At 53.1% G+C, this 24,977-nt stretch overlaps 7 protein-coding genes across 7 annotated transcripts; 4 read left to right on the forward strand and 3 right to left on the reverse strand.

The window, feature by feature from the left end:
- Nucleotides 1–2: 2 nt before the first annotated feature.
- ELP2 (Elongator subunit elp2) lies at nt 3–2,649 on the reverse strand (the record flags this gene model as incomplete). Its single annotated transcript, XM_062944828.1, has 2 exons — nt 2,396–2,649; nt 3–2,330 (listed from the first exon to the last, which is right to left on the reverse strand). Exons 1-2 carry the CDS (start codon nt 2,534–2,536, stop codon nt 3–5), a joined length of 2,469 nt encoding a protein of 822 aa, XP_062803699.1. The 5' UTR covers nt 2,537–2,649.
- A 35-nt stretch (nt 2,650–2,684) lies between these two features.
- URM1 (Ubiquitin-related modifier 1) lies at nt 2,685–5,290 on the forward strand. The gene is made up of 3 exons (XM_062944829.1): nt 2,685–2,892; nt 3,000–3,170; nt 3,222–5,290. Exons 1-3 carry the CDS (start codon nt 2,849–2,851, stop codon nt 3,337–3,339), a joined length of 333 nt encoding a protein of 110 aa, XP_062803700.1. The 5' UTR covers nt 2,685–2,848; the 3' UTR covers nt 3,340–5,290.
- On the reverse strand, nt 3,406–6,206 carry QC764_211250 (uncharacterized protein; the record flags this gene model as incomplete). Its single annotated transcript, XM_062944830.1, has 6 exons — nt 5,844–6,206; nt 5,400–5,775; nt 5,254–5,325; nt 4,631–5,189; nt 4,462–4,579; nt 3,406–4,409 (listed from the first exon to the last, which is right to left on the reverse strand). Exons 1-6 carry the CDS (start codon nt 5,902–5,904, stop codon nt 3,406–3,408), a joined length of 2,190 nt encoding a protein of 729 aa, XP_062803701.1. The 5' UTR covers nt 5,905–6,206.
- A 354-nt stretch (nt 6,207–6,560) lies between these two features.
- QC764_0042920 (uncharacterized protein) lies at nt 6,561–7,294 on the forward strand (the record flags this gene model as incomplete). The annotated part of the gene is made up of 3 exons (XM_062940308.1): nt 6,561–6,614; nt 6,672–6,884; nt 7,220–7,294. The coding sequence occupies 3 exons, from the start codon at nt 6,561–6,563 to the stop codon at nt 7,292–7,294; spliced, it is 342 nt and encodes a 113-aa protein (XP_062803702.1).
- Nucleotides 7,295–7,858: 564 nt separating this feature from the next.
- QC764_211260 (uncharacterized protein) lies at nt 7,859–11,410 on the forward strand (the record flags this gene model as incomplete). Its single annotated transcript, XM_062944831.1, has 5 exons — nt 7,859–9,296; nt 9,365–9,493; nt 9,550–10,108; nt 10,153–10,905; nt 10,956–11,410. The coding sequence occupies 3 exons, from the start codon at nt 7,859–7,861 to the stop codon at nt 9,594–9,596; spliced, it is 1,614 nt and encodes a 537-aa protein (XP_062803703.1). The 3' UTR covers nt 9,597–10,108; nt 10,153–10,905; nt 10,956–11,410.
- A 3,054-nt stretch (nt 11,411–14,464) lies between these two features.
- On the reverse strand, nt 14,465–20,707 carry TSC2 (Tuberous sclerosis 2-like protein). Its single transcript, XM_062944832.1, has 2 exons — nt 19,593–20,707; nt 14,465–19,530 (listed from the first exon to the last, which is right to left on the reverse strand). Exons 1-2 carry the CDS (start codon nt 19,974–19,976, stop codon nt 14,827–14,829), a joined length of 5,088 nt encoding a protein of 1,695 aa, XP_062803704.1. The 5' UTR covers nt 19,977–20,707; the 3' UTR covers nt 14,465–14,826.
- Nucleotides 20,708–20,958: 251 nt separating this feature from the next.
- CSE1 (importin-alpha export receptor) lies at nt 20,959–24,847 on the forward strand. Its single transcript, XM_062944833.1, has 4 exons — nt 20,959–21,566; nt 21,645–23,436; nt 23,492–23,878; nt 23,934–24,847. The coding sequence occupies exons 1-4, from the start codon at nt 21,497–21,499 to the stop codon at nt 24,553–24,555; spliced, it is 2,871 nt and encodes a 956-aa protein (XP_062803705.1). The 5' UTR covers nt 20,959–21,496; the 3' UTR covers nt 24,556–24,847.
- Nucleotides 24,848–24,977: the final 130 nt, after the last annotated feature.

Here is a 24,977-nt window from a genome sequence, read left to right on the forward strand (position 1 = left end):
GTCTAAACCTCCACCTCATATATCCTCAACGAACCATCCTCACCCGCAATCGCCAGCTCCCTCTTCTTCTCATCTCGCTCAGCCGTCTTCGGCCTCCAAGCAAGCTGCATCACCGTCCCCGGCAACCAGAGCCCCTTATCCAACACGGCCTTCCTCACCACCTCCACCTTTCCCTCTTCAGCAACACCCAAAGTAACAACCATGACCCTCCCCGCCTCGGTCCCCACAGCCAAAACCATCTTGCCCTCTGTTGTCACCTCGGGCAGGAAATCTACCGCAGTAACCGGCTCCCCCTCCTTCATCTCCCCCCCCAGCCCAAACTCTTTGTTTTCCCCAACCCAAAACCGAACCAGCTTATCCCTCCCCGCCGTCGCAAAAACCCTTTTTTTCTCCTCAGCAGGCCCCCAGGCACAGTCAAGAATCATCCTCGAATGCCCCTTTTGCATCTGCTGCACAAGCTCATACCCCGTGCCGCTCCTCCCCCAAACAACCCACTGCCTATCCCTCCCCACGCTCAAAAGCAGCTCATCATCCCCCGAAAACCTCACCCTCGCCACGGTCAGGGAATGTGCCTGCAGCGGCGGGCGTAACTCAGTCCACTTGTCTGTTTCGAACAGCCTAATCACGGCGTGGTTGAGAGACGAGGCTTTGCAGGCTGAGGCGATGATTTTCCCGTCGTGGGAGGAGCACAGACAGGAAATCTCATACCCGTGACCGTAAAGCTTTTCCACTTCTGGCCAGAGGGTGTGCCGCGAGAGGTTTTCTTCGAAGGGGGGGTGGGTGGTTGTTGCTTCGAGGGCGGCCGGGATGGTGAAGTTGCTTTGGGAGAGGCCGCCTTCTTCTTCTTCTTCTTGGGATTCAGGTTTCCGTTCGGAGGAGGTGTTGTCAATGGCCTTGTTGGACAGACCCAACACTGGCATGTCTGCCGCGTCAGGGGCGGAGGACATGTCGATTTTGGAGTTTGTCAGGCAAGAAAGCATTTTAGCCACCGCCCTTGGCTCGGTGAACACCCTCATCAGCTTTTCGTCTGCCCCCGAGACGAAGGAGGATGTCGGACCCAGGGTGGCGGTGCAGTTGAGGTCGTAGCCGTGGATTTGCGGGCGGGACATCTCGTGCCAGGAGCCAAAGGAGGAAGAGTCGGTGCCGTTGCCTGTCCACTGGGCGTGGAGGCGGGTGGTTTGGTCGGACGAGGTGGACAAGAGGTAGGTGCCGTCTTGGGACCAGGAGAGGCCCGTCACGGCGCGGGTGTGGCCCGAGATGGCGTAGGTTTGCTGCCAGGCGTCGTCGGAGGGGTTGTAATCCCATCGGCGCCAGCTGCCGGTGCGGCCGAGGGTGATGACGCTTGTTCCTGCGGGGGACCAGAGGCCTGTCCAGAAGCCGCCGATGCTGCCTGTTGCTGTTGTGGCGCCCTTTTCGCGGCTGACTTCTCCCAGGCGGGCGCCCGTGATCCAGATGCCGGATTCGGGGTCGGATTCCCAGATGGAGAGGGAGTTGTCGGCCGAGGCGGAGAGGAGGAGGAGTTTACCGTCTGCGGTTCGGGACCAGCGGGCCGTGTAGATCCAGTCTTCGTGTCCGAGCAGCAGGGCTTCGAACATGACGCAGTATTTCGTGCCGCCGGCCGAGATCTTGTGGATTTTGTTTCCTGGTGTCAGGGAGACTGACAGGTCCAGTCCGGTGGCATTGTTGAGGGCTGAGAGAGCCGTCCCTTGGTGAAGCCTCCAGAGACGGACATACTTGTCTTGACTGGCCGAGGCAAGCAGTAGATCACTCCCCGCCTCTGTCTTTTCCTTGATGAAATCCAGAGACCGCACCCAGTTTTCATGCCCTGGCAGGGTAGCCTGCAGTGTGAACTCCAAATCTGAAGCACCAGCTGTGAATATCTGAACCGCATTTGTCGTCCCCACCACAGCCAGCACAATTCCGTTTGCTTCATCATCCAGCGGGCTCAGTGCCAGAGCCAAGGGTATGAATTTCTTGGTCGTCTTGACAGACTGGAGAAGCTTGAATGGCTCCTCGTTCGCAGCCGAATCGTGAGCCCATATTCTGACAGTCGCATCTGCCGCCCCGGTAGCGAATATCCTCTTCGTCGGAGCCCCAGCAGGCGTCACTCCCAAAGCCGCAATGCAATTGATAGGCTCCGCATGCCCCTCCACAGCCTGCAAATACGAAGCTGTAGCATCTCGAGGGCTCACGCTCCAGGCACGAACAACCTTGTCGTCTCCTCCGCTGATCAAGATAGTCTTGTCGTCACCCTCGAGCCTGGGGAGAAACTTGACGGCTTTGACATGGCCGGTGTGCTGGCTGAGTATGCTTGAGATACCTCTTGGGTTCTGTATACACCATCAGTTTCTTGCTCACACAACCCCTATGTTAGGGTGGGAAAGAGAAAACATACTTGAGGATTCCACAAACAAACATTCCCATCCGACCCGAAAGCCACCACCCCCTCGGCGCTCCAGTCAGAGGCGGCAGAGTACCTGTTTGCTCCCGCGGCCAGATAGCTGCTGTCTGCTCTTATCGTCTCTGTGTCGGCCATTTTTTATATAAATTTTTCGTCTCTGTCGTATAGTGAGAGGCGTGATTTCACATGAACTGTTTCGAGAAAAGGGAAGGCAGATGTGAGAAATGGAGGACTGTGATTGGTCGAAATGTCAGGGTTGGGAAGGTTTTTTGGAGGACAGTGAGCAATAAAGTGTGGGGTAGCTATCTTTTGAGTGTGAAACCTTGAGAGGGAATGATTCAATTTGATATGATTCAACTTCTGAAGGGTTGATATTACAACTGGTTTTCACGGTTTTTGTTCTCCATTTTATCTCAACAACTGAGGCTACATAGCAAGATCATCAAAATGGCACCAGAACCAGAGACCATGCCCATCTCGGTGGATTTCCTGTAAGCCCCTCTCAGTCTTATTCGGTTACTGGTTTGATATCACCACCACATACCATCTCTCATCATAGAGTTGTTAATCATTTCTCATGATACTGACATTCACACAGAGGCGGCCTAGACACCCTCTTCTCCAACAAAACATCCCACACCATCTCCCTCCCCCTCCTCAACCCCTCCGACTCCTCCCCCGCCAACGTCGGCTTCCTAATCTCATACCTCGTCAAGCACCACCTCAAGCACCCAAGGACAGAATTTTTCGTGCAAGGCGATGGTCACTTGTAAGTGTTCCTGTTTTCCTTTGAACAGGCCGAGCACAACTAACCAACCAGAACACCCGGCATACTGGTCCTCATCAACGAGGCAGACTGGGAACTCGAAGGGGAGGAAGAATGCGAGCTCAAGGCAGGGGATAAAGTTGTTTTTGTCTCGACCATGCACGGTGGTTAGACCTCAGTTATTTTTAACCAAACACAAGAATGATACCCATCCATCAACAAGCACATCCCTTTTCCCCTACGCCAGCGAGGAAAACGAACTCCCTCCCCCTCCCTCCGTCCCCCGTCTAGCCCCCATCAAATTCTTCATGGTGTTATACATCAACTCCGGCAACCCCCCCTGCCCCACCTCCTCCCCCTCCAACCACCCCAACACTCCCGCCCTGTACTCCTGCCAGCTGAGTCTCACCCCCCCCCTCCCAGTCAGTCTCACCAAACTCTGCTGCGTCACCGGCCCAGCATGCCTTACCAACAGCCCCCCCTTTTTCATTTCCTTTTCTTCCAGCCCCCTTACAAATTTGATACTCTGCAGACAAAGCACCGGGTTGTAGCTCAGACCAAAAACAGTCTCGAGCTTTAAATCATCGTCTAGATCTCTGAGATACGAGTCCAAAACAGGGACAAGCGATTTCGGTATGCGGCAACCCCTGGCGTTGGCGTCGGGGGAGCCAGGGTCGGATGTTGGTGCGAGGGCGAATGCACGTCCCCTCCAGAGGTTGTTGCAGATGTCCATCAGGAAGCCGTTGAAGATGTTGATCTGGGACCATTCTTCCTGTGATGGTTTTCGTTGCTGTTGCTGAGGGGAGGTCTTCTTGGTTATGACGGTCTCCCAGGCTATTTTATAGACTGTTAGGATGGAGCAGAGGCGGGATAGGACGGTTAGGGAGGGGGAGAAGGCTAGGTTGTAGACTAGCAAGGGTGGGGGGATGGCGATTGGGATGTGGAGGAGGAGGATGGGGGAGGAGTAGATTCTGCCTGTGGCGGTGTAGAAGTCTAGGATGGCGAGGGAGGTGGAGACGGAAGGGGAGGATTGGGATAGAGTTAGGCAGAGGGGGTTGACGTGGGTGAGGAGGGAGGGGATGGAGGTGACTGGTTGTGATGGGAGGGAGGAGGCGGGTCGGGAGAGGAGGCGGGTCGTCCAGTTGTTTAGGAGGAGGGTGTAAAAGGTTAGCAGGGCGAGCTGGGATTGGGGGGTGTTGTTGAGGAGCTTAGATTGGAGGAGGGTGAAGAGGGGGGATAATTCTGAATGGGTTAGTGACAAGTTGGGTGATTAGGGATGAAGGTGAGGGCATACCGGTAAAGTCAAGCAGGGGGAGGTAGCTCAAGGTCTCGAGGACTATGTCTCGTTTGTCTAACCCGTTCCATGTCTGCAGGAAGCTTTGGAGGAATTCCATCAAAACGGGAGATAATTCCTGCAGCATGTTAGCATTGAGGAGTTGTGTGGAACAATAGACACAACAAACCTTGGTACTCAAGACATAATCACGAATCACCTCTACCATATCGAGTAGGAATGACGGGTCTGTATCACCGCTCGCCACATCACCCACACACGCCATCAGCCAGTTGCTTATGCGCTGCGAAGCCTCCTGACTGGGCCGCAGCAACAAAAACTTCTGCAGCAAGGGGTCTGCAAGGACGGCAACCAGCTGCGAGGGCATTTCGATCTTTTCGAGACTGTTGACAAACCCCTCGGCACTGTCAAACTCCTCGAGTGTCACCGAGGTTTCGTGGGCATGTAGCGTATGAACGTTGGGAATAAGAGCTCTCGCCCCCTTCAACCGGCGTCCCAAAGCATGACTGACAGCAAAGCCGTTTCTGGTCCCGTCGTCTTCATGCCGGTCGAAATGCTGTTGCTGAATCTCGTTGAGCCGCTCCCTCCACTGGACATCTGGGTGTTTAAAAGCAGCCGCACGTCCCTTGGTGATGTCGCCCACGATAATCTCTGGATAGTAGTTCTTGAACACCCTGAGCAGACCAGTCAAGTTGGGGTCACCGCCAGTCTGTCGCGAAAGAGCCAGTCTAATCCATGATTATGTCAGTCCTGGTCAGTCGCAAAATACGAGGTATACGATCGCTCACTCACATGGTCTGAATCCTAAATGGTCGCACATGCTTCCGCCTGGTGATAAGCGCCAGAAGGTGACACAGCTGCGGTCTGTGCGAGGGCAAGTGACCATGGTCAGCAAGACGAGATTCCAAACATCATCTGAACCGAGTTTTTCGACGTACCTGATGGCAGCCGAATCGAGAAGGTTGAACAAGACGGCGTATGTCTGTGACAAGATGGTTGGGTTCTGCAACAGGTGGTACACCATCACCAGCCATTTCAGGAACAGGCTCTGAAGGGGAAACGATGGCTTGAGGTGGCCGTGGCCCAAGGCACCGACGATTCGTAAAAGGACTTCATCGCTGACTTTTCCCAAAGGATAGAGGTTGCGGGTGATTGCCGACAGACTGGCCTGGTCCAGGTGATTGTGTTGGGTTAACAAGTCGACCAGACGGATGAGGTCATCTGGAAGAGCGCCTCGGTCATAGAGAAGTGATGTGGTCTTTTCGACTGTGGGTTTGATGCTTGTTTGGCGTCGTTTGGCCGGGATTTTGGATGCTGCCTGCGAGTTAGTGAGCGAACAATGTAATTGCGAGTTATGCATGCAATCATAAAAGACACCATACCTGTTTCCAAGTCGTCCAAAAGCTGGTCAAGCCGGTCGCCTGGTGGAGGGGACAAACTCATGTTGGGATTTCTGACTTTTTAGGCTGATAAATGCTGAATCGATGTTGTTTGGCCGTGAATTCCGTCCATTGGACCTTCCAAACCACTCCACTATACCCCAAAAAGGTAACCTGACCTGTGATACCTATGCTCTGGAACACGCGTCGAACGCGTTTCGACAGGAACCTTGTCCTTGGCATCTTCAAGACGTGATTGTAACCCTAACCCGCCAAACTTTTAATGCCAAGCAGTCCCGGGTTGCATGTCTATATGTGTAACCTTCAACTGCCCAATCTGGACATATTTTGCATCTTCATTATCATATGCCTGGTTCTTGGTTCTGCTGTCGGCAAGGCCGGGTAATGAGGCAAGACTGCCCTGACGGTGACGGTCGAGATGAGGCCTGTTACACAGACTTTCCACCCGCGCAACAATCAACAATCAAGACAGCCCGTCTGACGTCTGTCTGAACGAGACACATCCCCAACCTTGCCGGCACCCCCACGTCTGCTCACTCGCCCGATCCTTCTCGACATTCATTCTCGGTGACAAGTATAGCTGTTGTCGGGCCTTCCCCACACGGCCTGCGCTTCCGCGTTTCTTTCTACCCCTTGCTCCTTGCTCCTTGGGAGGTTACCTTCACGCTTGTGCTACCCATGCTCGGCCGCCTCTCGACAATGCACTTGCCGTATCTTCAACAAGATGTGTTACCGTCGTCGAGTACGAGTACGGTCGGTCATCACGCTGTAACCAGACTTTTCTGTGTAACACCAATCAGTCAGCAATAGCGGCGTCTACGCTTCCGAGATCAAAAGCTCCGGCAAGGCAACACATTCAGACATGGGGCAAAGCGGCGCGGACCATCCAGGCCCCGATGCCGACAAAGAGAACCACCGGATGATCGACTGGTGAAGCCAACAGCGAGCGACACCGACACCAACACCAACATCACCAACACCAACATCACCAACACTGAATACAACAAGTCTATGGATACGCAGGTCGGTATCAGCGCGTCATGCTTCTTGCTTGACCTCCAATATCTGCACGTCTTTCTGTACAACCCAAGCTTCTTTCAGGCGTACATCACCCACCAATTGACCCTTCACCACCACCACCACCCACCGCACTTGTCATGCAGCCTACACCAAGCCGAAGTGCAAATATCAAACAGTAACCACAACGGCATTGAACAGGCTGCCACTATGGTGTTACCCGGTCGCCTGTTGTGCCAGTCACCACCTACAGTACATCCAGAGGCCAATCTTACACCTGAAGCGGCACTGAAAGCCACCTAGGCCGTTTTCTGAGACCCCGCTGACAGGAGGGCTGACAGGGAACTCGATGGAATTTTTCCTCGAAAAGAGGCGCTGTTTCTGGTCTTCCCGCGTCTATCTCATCTCTTGCTTGACGAGCTTCGGGGGGTGTGGTGTCACACACACACACACACACACACCCACCTTCACTTGTTAGGTTCCTGCAATAAATTCAACTTACATACATAACCACACGCACCCATCTACCGTTGCCGACTCGTGGTGCCCCCAACTTTCCTCTGCCGCTCCCATTGGCCCTGTTCTTGGCTCGTTCCTCTCCGCCCAAAAGGGCACCAAAAAATCCTACCAAGTTCGCTGCATTTTACCTCGGAAAGTCCTGGTTGAAGGCCATTTCACCCGGCCCTGGGATCCCCATTACGCAACTTATACCGTACCGCTCACCACCAGCTTTCGGGCTGCAACTAATAACCCTTTTCATCCCGTATCCGACTTGTCCCTAAGACAGTACGCGTGGACTGACACGGCACGAGATCAAGAAAGTTCAAGAAAAAGGCTTGCATGGGTGGGGTTCCTGTTCAGAAATGTGTGAGGTTTTGAAGCTGTACAAAAGGTGATGTAAGTGAGGCTCAAGACCACCCTCGCCCTCAACCCCTGACCATTGACTGACCGATGAACCCAGACACATTTGTTAATTCATAATGAGTCCTCCCGAACCCTCAACAACTGACCTTGACCCTACCTCTCCTGTTCCCATGGACCTCAGCAAGCACCGGGTGACTACGGTCATGCAAGATTCGCATTCCTATCTGCCACTATCAAAACCACTCAAGGATGGCGACCTCCTGTTGCTGCTCACACCTGGAATCATACCGGATCTTGGCAGTTCGAAAATGAATTCAGAGACATCACTTACCAGTGACCCGTTCGAATCCCTAGGCAAGGCATTGGCGAAGCATCATCCCTGGGTTCGGCATGTGCCCTACCTACCACGCTACGGTATCACCGGCACACATGTTGTGCACATCAGGCTAGCCACGGCGATCATTTTCGTCCTCTCAGGTCCACCTGTCCATGGTCAGCCCTCGCAAGTGGCACTCGCCGAGATCACACGAAGTATCTGCGAGAACCGACCACATGTCATCGTGGCCTGCTGCGACGCCCGAGAGCTGGGGCCCATCGAAAAGTCGTTCCCGGCGATAGTGCAGGTACCCAGCCTCGACCCGTCCGATCTCGAAGCAGCTGCAGACGTCATATTCGGAGAGACCAAAAAGCGGCCACCATCAACCGGTCCTAACCTGCAGAATCTGGTCCTCGCCCCAAAGGCCTGGTCGGTCGAGGTATGGAACGGGCCCCGGGACATGGATGCGTCGTATGAGCTCTGGTGCCGGTGCTTCCCAGAAAACTTCCACCTGAGCCGCTTCTTGTTCCAGGCGCTGCTGCGACGGGATGGGTGGGCGATGCATTACGTGGTTCGTGAGCCGGGGACCTCCCAGCTGCTCGGGTTTTGTGCGACGTATACAACTTATGCCGGGGCTGAGGAGGAACGCCTGGTCGGGTCCGTGGCTGCCTTGCTTGTGCGCCCGGCGTACCGGAAACGAGGCATCGGGTTGAGCTTGCACAACCATGCGCTGAGGCAGCTTACAAAGACACGTGGTGTGTGCCGGTTACAGCTTGGGAGCACGTTTCCTCGGCTGTTGTATGGGCTTCCGATGGACTCACCGGTGGAGGATTGGTTTGGGCGACGCAACTGGCCTATTCTTACCCAGTTACCGGGCCCGGGGACTGGGCAGGAGGCGTGCGACTGGCTGCTGAAGTTTGCGGATTGGCCTATTCCAACCGTGTTGCCACCGGGGCCGGTGTTCCGCCAGTGCGAATTTCACGAGTTCGACATGGTGTTGGCGCTGGTAGGGTCGGAGTCTAGGAGGAGGGACAATGTGGGCTGGTACGACCAGTATGCCAAGCTGGCGAACTCGATGAACATCCGCGACATTGTTGTCGGACTGGACGAAGCCGGCACGATGGTTGCCGCGGCTTTGACATATGTCAAGAACACGGGGAGTCCGGTGGCCGAGGATCTGCCTTGGACCAACATGATTGGGGATGATGTTGGCGGGGTAACGTGCGTTTGCATTGCAGGTCAGTGTTCTTCTGAGCACCACGTCGTCATGTGCTAACCGTTACGGTGCAAGATGATCTATGCAGAGATTCAGGTCGGCGGAGCGCTGTGATGGTCAGACTATTAGACAGCTGCATTCAGCTGCTTGCTGAGCAGGGGATGACACAGCTGTTTATGGACGCCGTCAAGGGTGGCGATGAGGGGTTCCCATCTATGGGTGAGTGTAACAAAGCAAAGAATTTACAACTGTCTACGGCGGCTGACCAATTGTAGGCTTCAACAAATGGGCAAGATACAGAGATGTGTGGCGGGATATCTAAGGCTACTGTCACCGAAAGGCCGGCCCTTCACAACAATGACCATGTTTACACGGAATCCAAACATGCCGACAACAGCGTGTGTGCGGCCGCCAGCTTGGTCCAGAACCATCGGCGGCTGCGGGCGGGCTGGTGCTTCACCGAGCAGGGTGTGGTCACGATTATGTGGGATGAGTCCGTCCATTTTACGGCCTGTACAACCCAGCAGCCGCTCGGAGGCTTCACGTCGGATGGGGGTACACGGGTGGCAGCAATCCCATAGTGAGAACAGGAATCATTTTTTGGGCTTTTTTTTCCCCCTGTTACTACTACTACATCAGTTGTGCATTGTGGGGGAGCCAAACCCAAACCCCAACCCCAACCCCCCCAAAAAAAGAAAGAAAAAAGAAAAGCTCTTTGCTGGCAGCAGGAAGGATCAGACGCAACCATCCGAAATGTCCCCGCCTCCCCAGTCGAAGGATTCAGAATCTTTATCCGTGCAGACCTATCAGGATTATCGTCCGTAACACCGACTTCTTCTTAGGCGCGATTGGCGAAGACATTTTTGTCATCTCTTTCTCGAGGAAGAGAGCCCAAAAATGGCAACATTGACCAACAAGGTAGGTAGGTAGCTTTGCTGTCATCAGCTGGACAGAGAAGAGGATCATCCATCCCCTGTCAGTCAGCTAGGCTCGGGTTACACGAGGGATTATGTCAACACAACACCGAGCTTATGCCATTTCCGTGTAAGCGAGGCGGTGGTGGTAGGACGAGGATGGATCGTGGATCCCTCCCGGCTGGCAGACATTCTGCTTAAAGGTGGGCTTTGAGGTCATTGGTGGTGGTGGTGGTGGATATAAACACTGGGCAGCATGGTCCGGATCACATAAGGATAGGGCTCTTGTCTCGCACGAGCCTGCGGCGCTATTGGTGTGTGAGGTTGGGAAAAAGATTCCCGGTGTTGCAAGACAAGTTCAAAGATGGAAAGAATACCCGACAGAACACAATACAAGTTGCAGATATCAAGCACATGTTTTTGGGGTTCGGAAGATTGTAAAAGGGAAGGTTTTCGGTGTCTCAGTTGATCACCATTATCTGCTTGTGTCTCAAACTATCCTTGCTAGGATGTAAAACTGACAGGCTGTGTTCTTACGCTTTGGACATACTCGGAACGAGTTGTTTGTGTAACCTTTTCAGAGGACACATTACAAACCTCGTTCCTCACTTGAAATCAACGTCTGACAAACCCTTTTCCTCTCACGAATAAACGCGGGGGCGTTTATGACAGCACAAGGGGCGCCAACCTTCGAACAAACGTCACTATCTCCTTGCTGTAAGTGGGCGATGATCTCTGATCTGCTTTCCCCCTCCAACCCTGACCAGCAGAACACCACACAAAACCTGGCTCTCCCGCATGGTTGATCTTGGGGATGATAGATTGACGCGGCGTGGCGGCACAGCTTGGACACACACCCACTTACATACATACATACATACATACACACAGACAGACAGACAGGGTTTTGGTTGTGTAACCAATATGTATCTGCACGGTTTCCCTCACAAGACCATGTCGATGAGGCTATTCCGGAACGAAACAGGATTAAGGCCGCATACCTAGACCGACCTACCTAGTTAGTTTCTTCGAATCAGATGGCACCGATCAGGGGAGGGGGTAATCGCCGGGCTGGTGACTGATCAGGATGGATGGGATGGTACCTACCTTGTGGGAAAGGGTTGTTGTTGGGAGAAAAGAACTGTGCGTGTAACGACACTGATAACCTACCTACCTACCTACCTACCTAACTACCTACTTACCTGCCTGCCTGCCTGCCTGCTGTACATTGTGGTTTACCTTATCTTGTGCTCTTTTGTGACACTTAGCCAACCAAGAAGAGAGGAAAAGACAAGCGAAGGGGGGGTTGACAGGTGGTTACCTTGAGGTATGCTGTGTCACTTCTCCGTTCAAAATGTCTGTCCGGTAGGTAGGCATTACTCAACTGTGTTACCCCCTTCAGTCCCCTTCATCCGAGTTCATCCCATCATCCTCTTGACCGATCTCGGCCCGGTATAACTTTCTTATATTTTACCTATCATCATCATGCCGAAAGGTGGCGGCTTCGGTCCGAAGGTCTTGAGCGCTCACACACTCATGTGAAAAGTCACGTTTGACGGCATACAAACAAACCACACATCCTACTCGTATCCAGATGTTTCCAGAAGGGGAAACTCAATCGTAGAGGTCGTACACATACTTGCACATGGGAACAGGCAAGAGTTTGAGGGTGCGGTGGCTTTTGTGTAACTTTGCTGATCGATCCTGTTCCATACATACATCACCAGTTTTCGCTTTCGCTTAATTGTTAAGCTCGCCGCCGCCACTGCTTGTGGGGGCTTCCGTGAGGTGCCGAGGAGGTGTTTGAGGGCTTGTTGCGAGTCCGCAAGAATTTCGCCCTTGTGCTAAACGTCTTGGGGACCAGGAGCTTGTGTCACCGCAACAATTCTCGTTCGGGTTATGAGGCACTGTCATATTCCCCGGCTTTGTGTGACCTCTCTGGGTTGGTTGGTAACCGGGGTTGTGGCCTTGACATGTTTGTTTCTGGTTGGTTTACACGACGAGTACTTGGGTGTAAGTGGGCAAAGGATTGTCATGGGGAAAAGAGGCTCTGTTGACATTCTAGAAGAAAGGGGGCACAGAACTGTGGCACCGGTCCCGCAAAAGATCCGGCTGATTCTCCCCTTTCTTCGCCAACTATACAAACTTGAAGTATTGAACTCTTCGGAAGCCGTTTGGCACTCATATCACAGCAAACTTACAAAAGATCGACCTCAGAGGGGATCAAAACGGCCTCCCGCATGCACGGCTGGGGCAAGACCGGGACCGAAATGGGCTCCATCAATTAACGATGACGGATGGTGACATTGTGCGGCTGAATGTGAGAGATCATCATCCTCCTCTCCTCGGAACATGCTCTCTTTTCATGCGTGGGATATGTGTCTGTCCCTTCTGGCAAGAGTAATATGTGAGATACGATATAGCTCGCCCCTTTTTCCCTTACCAATGACAAATCATGCGCCTACCTGGTACAAGATACCTCCATTGTCTCCTCTCAGTAATTCCGTCAAGGCCATGTGTCTTAGCCAGACTAGTTTCTCGCTTCTGCATGGGTCTTGCGTTTTCCTTTGCCAAAATGCGGGATGTGATCACACTAAAGGAACCAGCAACATCCTGTTGAACAACAGACTTTGTGTTACATGAACCACGCTGATACACACATGTCAGATCCAACCTTGAAAGGTAACATGGGGGGCTACTACTCAATATATGCACATGGATTAGCCAAGCTTGATAATAATCTGTGTTGTGTCACTCATCAACCGGCAACATCGTGACTAAGGAAACTGTCCATTGAGGCAAAGATCTATATTATTCTCGGATAAGCAGGCCAAGGTGAGAATGATGTATTGTGAGAACAGGTGAGAAGTCAAATGGAGAGTTGTCGTTCATGCACCTACCCAGCCCGGACGGCAACATGATGAATAAGGGAAGAAAGATATTACAAAGGATTTTGTTGCACCTCCTCACATGGATGGGCGAGGTCGTACGTTGTGTAACACCGCTTAAACTGTCCAGTCAGGTAGGTGTGGAGCGAGCCCTGACTGAAAAGCTTCCGAAGAATATGACAGTCTTTTGTGACACACGATGATGGGGTGTTCGGACATGTGACGGACGAGATTTGTGATGTGAAGGGACACATGAAAACGCCACCTTTGGCAAATCCAGCCACTGGAGATATTCTGTGTAATAAACAACGAGCTCAGATGCGAAGACCAAGTTGTACAGACCGTGAACACTTGAAGGAGATAGCTATGCACCATCGGACCTCGAGAACCAATAACTCTCCTCTCTTTTACACCACCGACTTGATTAATCACACCCCAAACACTTCACCAATAAAAACCCATCTTCCGAATCGGGATTTCAAAACCCAGGGTTACCGTCAGACAACAAACGCTGATCAACAACCTCCCGTCTCTCAGCCCTATCCCGATCACCAACCAGCAACACGCAACCAACATCGGATGGAACCGAATACACCCACCCAAACCTTCCGAGTCCGAGCTGAAAATGTTATAAATGCGGGCAGGATATTAACCAACACACACACACCCCGATTATTCATCTGCACAGACCAACCCGACCCTCACCGAGCCGAGCGCCCCCCCCCCCCTATGTAATGTTTTGTTAACCAACCTCACCTCACCTCGGAGCAAATCAAGACATGAAGATCAAAGACAGAACCAACAGGCCCGAGAAAGCAAATGCTGTGCTACCTACATAATAGAAGTGAATAATCGGCACCCCATCCCCCCTCGCATTCCAACCTTCAAAAAGTTTCTTCCTTCCGTTCGATCTCGGATCTTGAGCATAACACTGGAAGGGGTTGTTTGGTTGAATCTCCGGACGGGTCGAAAGATATGCCCCTGAAAAGACAAACAACATACACCCAATCGAGGACGACAACCTGGCCTACCTGCGCAGGCAACAACTGGCCACTGCGCAAGCACACAGTGAACTCTATTGATTTGAGGGACAATTTTCTCTTAAAATGCTGAGATAGTCGCGAGAGAGGGGATCACACATGTAACAATCTCAACCTCTCAAGGTAGGCAAGGCACTAAAAAAATTGCCAAAAGACTTTCAAAAGCTTGTCAAAATAAGCCTCGAAGGAACGGTAAAATGGGCACCACCATAAAGGTTCAAAAAGCCTGCCTACCACAATCTTTTCAACGACTCTAGATGTCTTCAGTCTCCCCACACACAAAAAACCCCTTTTGAAGATATCTTACTACTAACTCACTCATTGTGCTCAGCATATATGTGTAAAAGCAACCAAGTAAACAAAACACAAACTTTTGCCTAAACATAAATGGTATATACACCTCCTTTCCTCCCCTCCTGTCGCTAATATTCATCACAAAACCCAATCCCCTTCACAGTGCAATAAAAATCGCAATTTGAGTTACCCTCAAACTGACCCCCCTCTCCCCTAAAGAGAGCAAAAAAGCAAAAGAAACCTCCCTCCCCCCTTCCCCTCTCTCTCAACGTCCCAGTTTCGAGTACAAACCCCCTCACAACTCACCACCACACCATTCATTACCTCAACACCATTTTTAACAAAACTCCCCCTCCCAATCCGGTCCCTTGTTTCCTATCCGGCCATGTCCCAATCCCACCCTCCCACCAAGAAAATCAAGTCCACTTCGAAAAATCCACCGCATCCACCAGCGCCTCCGTATCCCCATTCCCACCCTGCCCATGGTGATGCACCCCATGATCCGTCATCATGGTAGAACTCGCCGCAGTGCTCAACATGCTCGACCGATGCGACCCATCATTCCCGCTCCCCGTCCCCGTCCCAGCCCCAGAAGCACCCCCACTCAACCCCGTAGCAGCAGTGTTACTCGTAAAAAACGTCGCAACCGACGACCTACGTAAGCTGCTAAAGCTGTCACGAATATTCCCGCTCGCCGGTCTGCTGCCTGCGCTGTTGATGCCAGAGGGGCCCCCGCCGCCGCCAATGCTATAGTCCGACAGCATACCCCCCGGCCCGACAGCGCCAGCACTTGCACCGCCGAGCCCGCTCTGCGTTCCTGACACGGGGGCGTTGCTGTTGATGAGCGGTAAGCCACCGGCAGTAGCGGTGGCAGTAGCCAAACCAGTCAACCCGGCAGAGTGCCCATAGTGCGCACTCTTGGGACCGTGTCGCTCGCGTAGTCGATTGATCTCCTGAAGACGGTTCCTCCATGACGAAACATGCTCGCCACCTTCGCGTTGAGACCACACAAGAGAAAACACGGATGCGTTGAGGGCTATCAGTCTGACGAAGCGAGGGAGCGCCTTCAAGCTGACAAGCTTTGGCTCGGCGACTGGGGAGATTTCTGGGAAGCCGGGCCGGTTCATGACTTGGACCTTGAAGAAGGGGGAAACCTGCTGAGCCTCTCCGTCCTGCCGCTTTTGTGCCATCTCTCTCATGGACGAAAACGTCCGCCGCGGTGCGGGGGTGATGACAATGTAGACGTAGTTGAACTGGGAGGGAAAGGTGTCGAATTTGAACGGCAAGCCAGATTCGTTCCAGACAATGCTGACATAGTCGTTGCCAATGTGCTTCTTCTTGTGGTTGCACTGCGGGTCACGCTCCAGATTGGTGGGCATCTGTGTGGTGACATGGTAGACAATCTCGGTGACGCGGTCGCGCCAGCAGTAGGTGTACTGGCCGTCGGTGTCGTACTCGCGGTCCAAGCCTTGGGTGTTGAATGTGGCCCCCTTCAGCTTCGTCAGTACGCCCAACCCCTTGAGAAACTCGAGGTATTCTGGCGAGCCTATCGTGTTGGCGAGGATCTCGGTCTCCTGTGTCTGTCCCTCGCCAACATAAATGACACCGACTTTGTGCCCGTCGACGGTGGAATTCCTGTCAAAGATACGGATGGCTCGGTTCACATTGTCGTCGTCCGGTAACGGAATGGGTCGAATGGCGGGATCGTACATTTGAGGCATTGGTGCGAGCAGCTGCATCAGCAGATGGCTGGGAAAGATGGTGATACCGTGCTGGAAGCGTCCTTCCCAGGCCGATGCATCAGATAGGTCCGCAGCTGGCTGATTTGGCATGGGGGAGAATTCGACACGGATGGCGAACGACGATGTGCCCGACGGGTATCGTCGAGTAATCTCAGCCCAGCCCGTTTCTTTAGCCTGCCGAATGGTGACGATGCTGTTTCCGATGATCCAGCGCCTCTTCTGAATCTCGCCGTAGAACTCCTCGGTGAAGAGGGGATCCTGAGCCGAATCGCAAGCATCCGAAAAAGCCACACGCTGCATGAAGTCAAGTGTGACCTGTGCCTGTTCCTCGTTTGTGGCCCTGCCGTCCGAATCTACGAACAGGTTCTTGGCGATCCAGTTGATATGACTCGGTCGATCGGGCAGCTTTACCGCAAGGAACCAGAAAGTAATGACATGGTACGCCAGAGCATACACGTACTGTGGCAGATCATCGTTGGCAGCTTGGTGGCCGAGCATCTCTGGGTGGTGTGCTACAACAATACTGGGCGTTGACGGCTCGCTCGAATGACTAGGGCGTGCGGTATGTTGTTTCTTGTCGCGTACTGACTGCAAGTATCTGGCGCAGATGCCGAAGATGATGCGATACTCGTCCTCTCGAAAGTTGGAATACAACGACGGCAGGCGACTGAGGCACGCCAGAAACTCAAGAATGTGTACGGCGACAAGGGGCTGTGTGATGACTTGCGACATCTTTTGCAGAATCGTCACAAGAGCTTTGCTGACAGAAAGAGGCAGCTCGTGGCAGCACACTTGCAAAGCGTGGATGCATGTCTTTGCTGTCTTGTCCGAGATGCCATGCGTAAAAGTCCTGACCATATCGTCCTCGTCCATCTTTTGGAAGTGCTCATGATAACTGAGAATCATGGCCAGCGAGTGAAACAGACAGTTGCTCACATCACTTCGCCGCAAGCCTGACGAAAGGGGGGGCTCTTGAAAGTTGCCGGTCTTGATCATTTCGCAAAAGAACCGTCGAAGCTCGTGGATGTGAGGGATCGCGCCCCTGAAAATGGGATGATTGCTGAGTTGGGCGGGAAGGTGTGCCAGAACAAAGCTGTAAACCTCCCAGTCGCAACCGTTGTGGAAGAGGCTGATCATCGCTTCCAGCCAAGCACCCATATTCAGTACTGCCCTTCCTGTAGAGCCCAACTCGGCTCCAATAGCATCATTCTCGTCTCGGTAGGAAATAAGCAACCAGCTCGGTCTCTCAGGGAGGCTCTCAGGTAGAGCATCTGCATCGGGGACCGACCATAATCTTTGATTCTGATGGACTACGGGCCTTGGGGTATGTGTTTGCCGTGCAGGAAGCCCTTTCTCTCCTGCCTGCCCCTGGGTAAATGATATACCACGAGACGGCCGTGTTGCTGGCTCAGCCCTTGGCAGCCTAGATGGATGTGCGGCATCCTCGGCCAGCTTTCTTGCAAGTGATGCTTCCGTCCTGTAAAGCAAGCCTGCAAGGCTTTCATTCTCAACCTGCGTGGTGATATATATTTGATATTCCGCATCTGCTCGAAGTCGAAAGAGCATCTTCATGGCCGTCAGCCGAGCATCAACCTCACATGAATTAGACCGGGCAATGTGAACCAGGGCAGCAAAAGCCTTGGATGCTTTGGAGCCATCGGTGTTGAGTGTTCGGATGAAAATCTGAACATAACCTCTGGTGACAACGTTGGAGAGGCTCTGGTTCGCAAAGTAAACGGTCTGACCTGGAGGGAAGGAACTGGACTTTGGCGACGCCAACAAAGCCAAGGGTGACCTGGACATTTCTTTTGCAACCACCTCCCTCAGACCTCCTATGATGTCATCAAAAAGACCGCCATCTGCAGTTTGCGAGACCTTGACGAGGAACGTAACCGTGTCCTGAAGAACCAGTGTGTTCGTTTCTTCGCTAATACCAGAGAGCAGCCGGCGCACGAGGTCGCCAAGAGCGTCCTCTTCCATGAGATCTTGTGTGAGAGAGAGAAAGTCGTAGACTTTGATGATGATTTCCAAAGCGTGCAACCGCGTCAGCGGATCCCGGTGTTGGGCCAGGAAAAAGCCATCCATGATTATGTCAAGATTCTTCTTCCACTCCACGTCTGATGGGAAGCAGCTCCTGTGATCCTTGAAGTAGGCGATGACGAGACCCGCAGCAGAATCTGGAAGGGCCAAGTACACCTGGGTCAGGAATTGCATGCACTCATCTCGTTGCAGCAGGTCGGATGTTTGGGTGAGGAGGTTTTCGATGCGGGTGATGAGGCGTCTCAGCTGCCTGGTAACGGGGTCCTCGGCTTCTGGTACTTGCCGCGGCGAAAGGAGTGATTCCGAATCTGGGGCCGTGAAGGGGACTGCCTGTGTCCCACACTGGGCAGCAACCTCGAAGATGGAGGACCAGTGCTCGTCTCTGACCATCGAACTGATGTTGTTGCGCGCGTCGTCGAATAATGAGTTGATTAACTGCAGAGTATCAGCGGCTATTTTGGTGTTGTTGGACTTAGCAACATTGGCCAGGCCGTCCACCAGAAGCGCAAGGGACACAGGGGGGTACCCCTTTTCGGTCGATTTGTGAAGGAGCTTCTTCAGTACCGAAAGGGCGCCTCGAATCTCTCTGTTCAACTCCTGCTCCTTCTCCTTGTCGTCTGGGGCCGCATAAGTTCGCAGAATGTCCAGCAATATCCTGACCGTGGACTGCCCATGGTGCGATCTGCAAATAATGGAGATGGTGTGCCATGACTGTTTCTGCAGGTGAGGCAACTGTTGGTGTATCGTTCCGAGGACTTTGATACAGTCTTTGAGCTTGCCGTTTGGAATGGTCCCGAACGTGACGAGCGCTTCGATCACGTTGATGCATGCTATCAAATCATCCTCCGATGCCGTTTTTCTACAAATATTGAGCAGCTCGCTCATCAAATCCCCAACCACTGGGTCCCTGGCGAACTTGAAGTTGAATTTGATCACGTCCCTCAGAAGCACAAACAGCTGGGAGAAGTTCTTATCTTCGCCTGCTGCGGCTGATTTCCCTTTGCCAGACCCCCCATTCCCTCGCAGTGCCCTTCTACGAGCCTTGCTGACGATTTGGTATGTCTGGTGTAGCCAGGAAATAAGTAACGGGAATATGTCGTACGGGAACCCGGTGATATTGCGACCTTTTGTAGTGAGATCTTCTAGAGCAGCGAGCTGAAGGTGAAAGTCTGCTCGGTTCGCAGGTGCTGTGAGGGTTTCAAAATACTCGCGGCGCTCCAGCTCGCTGGCACCTGTGTACTTTGCGCACTCGGTAAGAAGCTCCCAGCCAATCTGTCGGGCGTTTTCTGGATAGTTTTCGTTGATCAGGTCTTTGCCGGCGTACCATATGTCGAGTACCTAGTCAACGACGTCAGCAACTGGGCCCCGACGGCTTAAGGAGGCACATGGGGAACACATACAGGATTTAGTGGAAAATCCCTTATTGCGTAACGAAGCGAAGTTGCCGCAGCTATCCTCTCATTCAGATGACCGTTCCTATTCTTCAACTTTACATATTGCTCAACCTGGTCGGGGGCAAGCCCTCGAAGGGCGGTCGGGAGTGGGCTGTCATCGGCATGTTTCGTCGACGGTGAAGGCTGTGCCTGGGCAGCGGCGATGGAACCGAGGGACTGAAGTGAAGGTGGTGGTGATTTTGTAAGCCTGCTGCCGCCGGCCAGTCCCTTAAAGACACCGGCAAGGCCTCCGGTGATCCTCTCCGGGGGCTGGTCGTCTCCGGGAGAGGGGGACATGGGTAGCTGGTCCTCCGAGGCCGAGTGGCCTAGAGACGCTAGTCGGCGCAACATGTCAGTATACCGGCATTCTTTGTAGCGGCAACGACGCAGAACAAGCAGGACAGATAGAAAAGATCAAAAAGCAGCAAAGACGAGAGGAACACTCGTAGTGTCTGTCGTCCGACGCCAAGACCAGAAACTCGCAAGGCAGTGGTTTAGCCCTGCAGGAAGCTTGCAGGAGCCGCATGCAGGCTCAGAAGTCCGGGGCGGGGGAGGGCGATCGAAACACGGCGGGAGCGAGAGCTGTGAATCGTCGGGTTCCCTCAACATGACATGGCCATGGCCTGACGGGAGGGTGTGGTCAAGTCGGGGGCGGCCTAACTTAAGGGGGAAAGTCGCAAGAGATGTCGAGACATGTTCGTCTAGAAATAACCCGGAAAACTCTCGAGACAGGACAAGACAAGACATACGTTCGACTTACATGTAATGTGCTAATCGCAACAGGAAGTGGCAGGTCACAGAGACACAAGCCAGCCAGGGGAGCTGTCCCCCTCCTTGTCTATCTCTTCCCACCCTCCCTCACTTTCAATCGGGAATCGGGTCTGGTGACTGGTCCTCCACACTCTTCACGCCACCAGCTGGGGGGCACATGCGCCAACGTCCGGAAAGGTGTAGTCGGGAAGCTGTGTGATGGTGTTTCGGCTGGCGGGATGGTCTGGCCTTTGTGATGTGTGATTACTCGCTTTCTTTGATTGGAATAACGTTGGAAGATGGACTTGCGGACTGGCGATCACTGGCGGACTCCTGAAAAATCAAGCTACCGGTCAGTGGTGTTCTTGGGGCAGCGATGACGGAACATGGCCCAGTGAAACCCACTGATGGCGGCGATTGGATGGACCCCACGATGAGCTGGGGGGGAGGGGGGGGGGTGGTTGACGGCTGCGTGTTGACCCGCCCCAGCCAATCACACCTTCCTGGCTTGCACGACGGCGATGGGGAAAAAAAGCAAAAAAAAAGTGATATGGAAAACTGAGATTTTCTGTCAAGTTTTGCAGAGAGCACTGTGGCACTGTTGTTTGTGTCAGGGAGAGACGGTCCGGTGCTCCATGGTCAAAGAATAGATCGAGTAGGCTATAGAGAGAATGATGACTAAAAGGCTAATGGAGATAGTTTGCGTCTTATGCAAGTTCCCTCACAATGAATGAGAAAGAGACGAGGTTCGTTTGATAGAGGACGATAAGTCGTTATCATCATCTTTCCCAGAGCTTCCTTCCCCACTATTTGGAGGGCCGACGGCAAGTACCGCACGCACCCCGCTACCTAACAAGGTCCCTGAGCCTCTGAGGTGGCCCGTGGCCCTGCGCCAGCCAAGGCTCTGATAATTTTGGATCCCAGGCGGAGACTGCCAGAAGACCTTCTCCCCCACCATAACTCTGGCAACCGTCAACCGCTTTTTCAGGTGTTTTTGTTTTGCTTCCAAAATTGAAGCCACTGCCACATACACGTCGTCATATTGCTTGCAACCTCCCAACACACATCTCACCATCACAAGTAGTACAAATACCACGAGAATCACGAAGCAGCTGCCAAACATGGCGACCGACCTGGTGCAGATCGCTCAGCTGCTTAACCTGACACTGGATGCGAAGCAGCACCGCAAAGGTAGGCATCAATCACATAGCAAACTCCCGCTCCGTGACCGCTCAGACTAACATTTGTTTCTCTTTTCCTCTTTTTCAGCTGAGGCCGAGCTCAAGATTCTATCAGAACAGCCCAACTATTCCCTGTCCCTTCTCACACTCGTCCACGATGCCACGAAACCAACCCAGACCCGCCTCGCGGCAGCCCTTGCCTTTAAGAACTTTATCCGCCACAACTGGGTAAACGAGGATGGATCCCACAAGCTTGCTGCGAACGAGGTCGAGACCATCAAGAAGGAGATTGTCGGCATGATGATTGAAGCCCCCAGCCAAATCCAGGCCCAACTGGGCGAGGCCATCTCGACCATTGCCGATTCCGATTTCTGGGAGCGCTGGGACACCCTTACCCAAGATCTTGTCAGCCGCCTTTCTCCAACGAGTTTTAAGCAAACAAATGGCGTTTTGGAGGTTGCACACTCGATTTTCGGTCGGTGGCGCCCTCTGTTCTCGAGCAACGACCTGAACCGCGAAGTGCTGCATGTGGTTGGTGTGTTTGGCGACCCCTTTATCCAGATGCTGGGCATCGCCGACCAGCAAATTGGGGCCAACTCGGGCAACGAAGCCGAGCTCAGGGGTTGGCTTACCACGATGAGTCTCCTTGTTAAGATCTTCTACGACCTTTCGTGCCAGGACCTACCACCAGTCATCGAGTCGAACCTACAGTCCATCACCGTGCTCCTCCACAAGTATCTCAGTTACACCAACCCAGTCTTTGATGGCGAGGAGGACGATCCCACGCCACTCGAGAACCTCAAGTCAGACATCTGCGAAGTTCTTCAGCTGTACACAAACAAGTACGACGATGACTTCAACCCATATGTCCAAAAGTTCACCCAGGATGTGTGGAACGTGCTCTCCAGCGTTGGGCCCGAGAAGAGATATGACATCCTCACTTGCCAAGCGCTTAAATTCCTTACCGCTGTGGCTTCAGTGTCTAGGCACGCACAGATTTTCAGTGACGAGGCGACACTGGGCACAATTGTTGAGAAGGTCATTATCCCAAATGTGTCTCTCAGAGAATCGGATGTTGAAATGTTCGAGGACGAGCCGATCGAATTCATCAGACATGATCTGGAGGGCTCCGATACCGATTCGAGAAGAAGGGCTTCGACCGATTTTCTCCAGAAGCTGCTCGGAAACTTTGAGATGCTGGTGACACAAGTGGTCTTCAAGTACATCAACCATTTCCTCGAGCAAGGAAAGAGTGACTGGAAGGCCAAGGATACCGCTGTGTATCTCTTCCTCGCCATTGCTGCCAAGGGTGCCGTCACGGCATCTCACGGTGTCAAGACGGTCAACAGCCATATCAATGTGGTGGAGTTTTTCACCCAACATATTGCTGGTGACCTTGTTGGTGGGGACTCGCATCCTATTGCCAAGGTTGATGCCATCAAGTACCTCTACAACTTCCGCAGCCAGCTTGACAAGGCCCAGTGGGCCGCTGCTATGCAGCCACTCATCCAGAACCTGGGTTCAGACAACTATGTGGTCTACACTTATGCGGCCATTGCGGTCGAGAGAGTGCTTTACCTGACGGACGATTCCGGCCAGCACATTTTCCCTCGGGCTGACATCCAGCCCCATGCCAAGGAGCTCTTGGAACACCTCTTCGGTCTTGTTGAAAAGGACGCCTCGCCAGCAAAGTTGCAGGAGAATGAGTTCTTGATGAGGTGCATCATGCGCGTTCTGATCGTTCTCAAGGAGGGGGCGGCCGAGTGTGGTATCAACAATATTCTCACTCACCTGAATGGCATCACCAATATCATCAAGCAGAACCCCAGCAACCCGCGCTTTTACTACTATCACTTTGAGGCCATGGGGGCCCTTGTCAGGTAGGACTTTTTGGTTTCTTGACTGCACTGGACTGAAATCGCTAACTTGTAACAGATACTGCAGTAGTCTGCCTCAGGTCGACCTTATCAGCCGCCTGTGGGAGCCGTTTGCATTGATCCTCACCGAGGATGTGTCCGAGTTCATCCCCTTCGTCTTCCAGATCTTCTCGCTTCTTTTGGAGCTCAACCCAACCGCGCAGATTCCAGGCGATTTCAAGGCTCTTTTGGAACTTGTGCTTACCCCGACTCTATGGGACACCAGAGGCAATGCGCCCCCTCTTTCCCGGTTCCTTGCGGCCATCATCCCGAAGGCCGCCCAGGCCATTGTGCTGGAGAACAAGCTGGAAGCCGTACTCCTCATCTTCCAGCGTCTTTTGGCCAGCAAAAAGACGTCGCAGAATGCCTTTGACATCATCGACTCCGTCGTGACCACATTCCCTGCGTAAGTGCCTAACTCCAGTTCGAACGATTCAAAAAAGCTAACCTCGTTGCTATAGTGAGGTGTTGGAGCCATTCTTCACCAATGTGGTCGGCCTTGTCTTCGACAGCGTCCAGAAGCACCCTAGCGATTCGCACAAGCTCCGTGTAGCGCGTTTCTACCATCTCATCACGGCCAAGCCAGGGCTCGGGGCCGACTTCTTCATCAAGCACGCCGATGCCGTCCAGGCAAACGTTTTTACTCCTTTTTACCTGCAGGTTATCCGACCCACCACTGCCTTGTTCGCCAAGCCGGTGGACCGCAAGCTGGCTGTTGTTTCTTACACCAAGACGCTGTGCGAGTCCGAGGCCTTTGCCACGCGCTACGCCAAGGGCTGGGGCTTCACCTGCACGAACCTGCTGGACCTCCTCAAGAACCCACCCAGGGTTGCTGCTGGTCTGGGTGACGAGCTCCTTGTTGAGAACGATGTGGACGACATTGGCTTCGGCATTGGTTTCACGCCTTTGAACACGTGCAAGCGCGGCCCCACGGATGCCTACCCCGAGATCACTGAGATTGAGAAGTGGGTCGGACAGTATGTCAAGGAGGCGAACGCGAAGACGAACGGGCAGATCACGCGGTTTGCTCAGGAGAGGCTGGCTCCTGAGGCCCAGCAGTTCTTTGCGCCTTATCTGGCTTAAGGGGGGGTCAGCATGGGGAGAAGAGGAGGCGGTGATTATGTATGTTGAGGGGAGTGTTTGGCGTTTGGGAGCAGCATTGGAGGTAAACAATTGATGGGCATGTTTGTTGGTATTGCTTTTGGGGGGATTGTTGAGCGGATCAGAGCTCGAGACCAGACAAAAGAAGATAAAAAGGGGTGGGGAATGAATACATTTTGATGGCAATGGCAAAGCGATGGATGGAATTATTGATGATGGTGTGTGGAGTGATGTTTGAAGAAGTTCTATATATGATGGCTTTTTTTTAGATGGTAAAACATGATATTACCAAAATACCGCTTCTTCCACGCCACCCTTGATTCTCAGCCAACAAAAGTCTTGATTGTCACTTTCAAAAGATGTCGTTTGGTAGGACTCGTTCTTTTCGTCCCGTCCCTTGCTTG

Source organism: Podospora pseudoanserina, chromosome 2 (genome assembly GCF_035222485.1).
Source record: "Podospora pseudoanserina strain CBS 124.78 chromosome 2, whole genome shotgun sequence".
NCBI lineage: Eukaryota > Fungi > Ascomycota > Sordariomycetes > Sordariales > Podosporaceae > Podospora > Podospora pseudoanserina.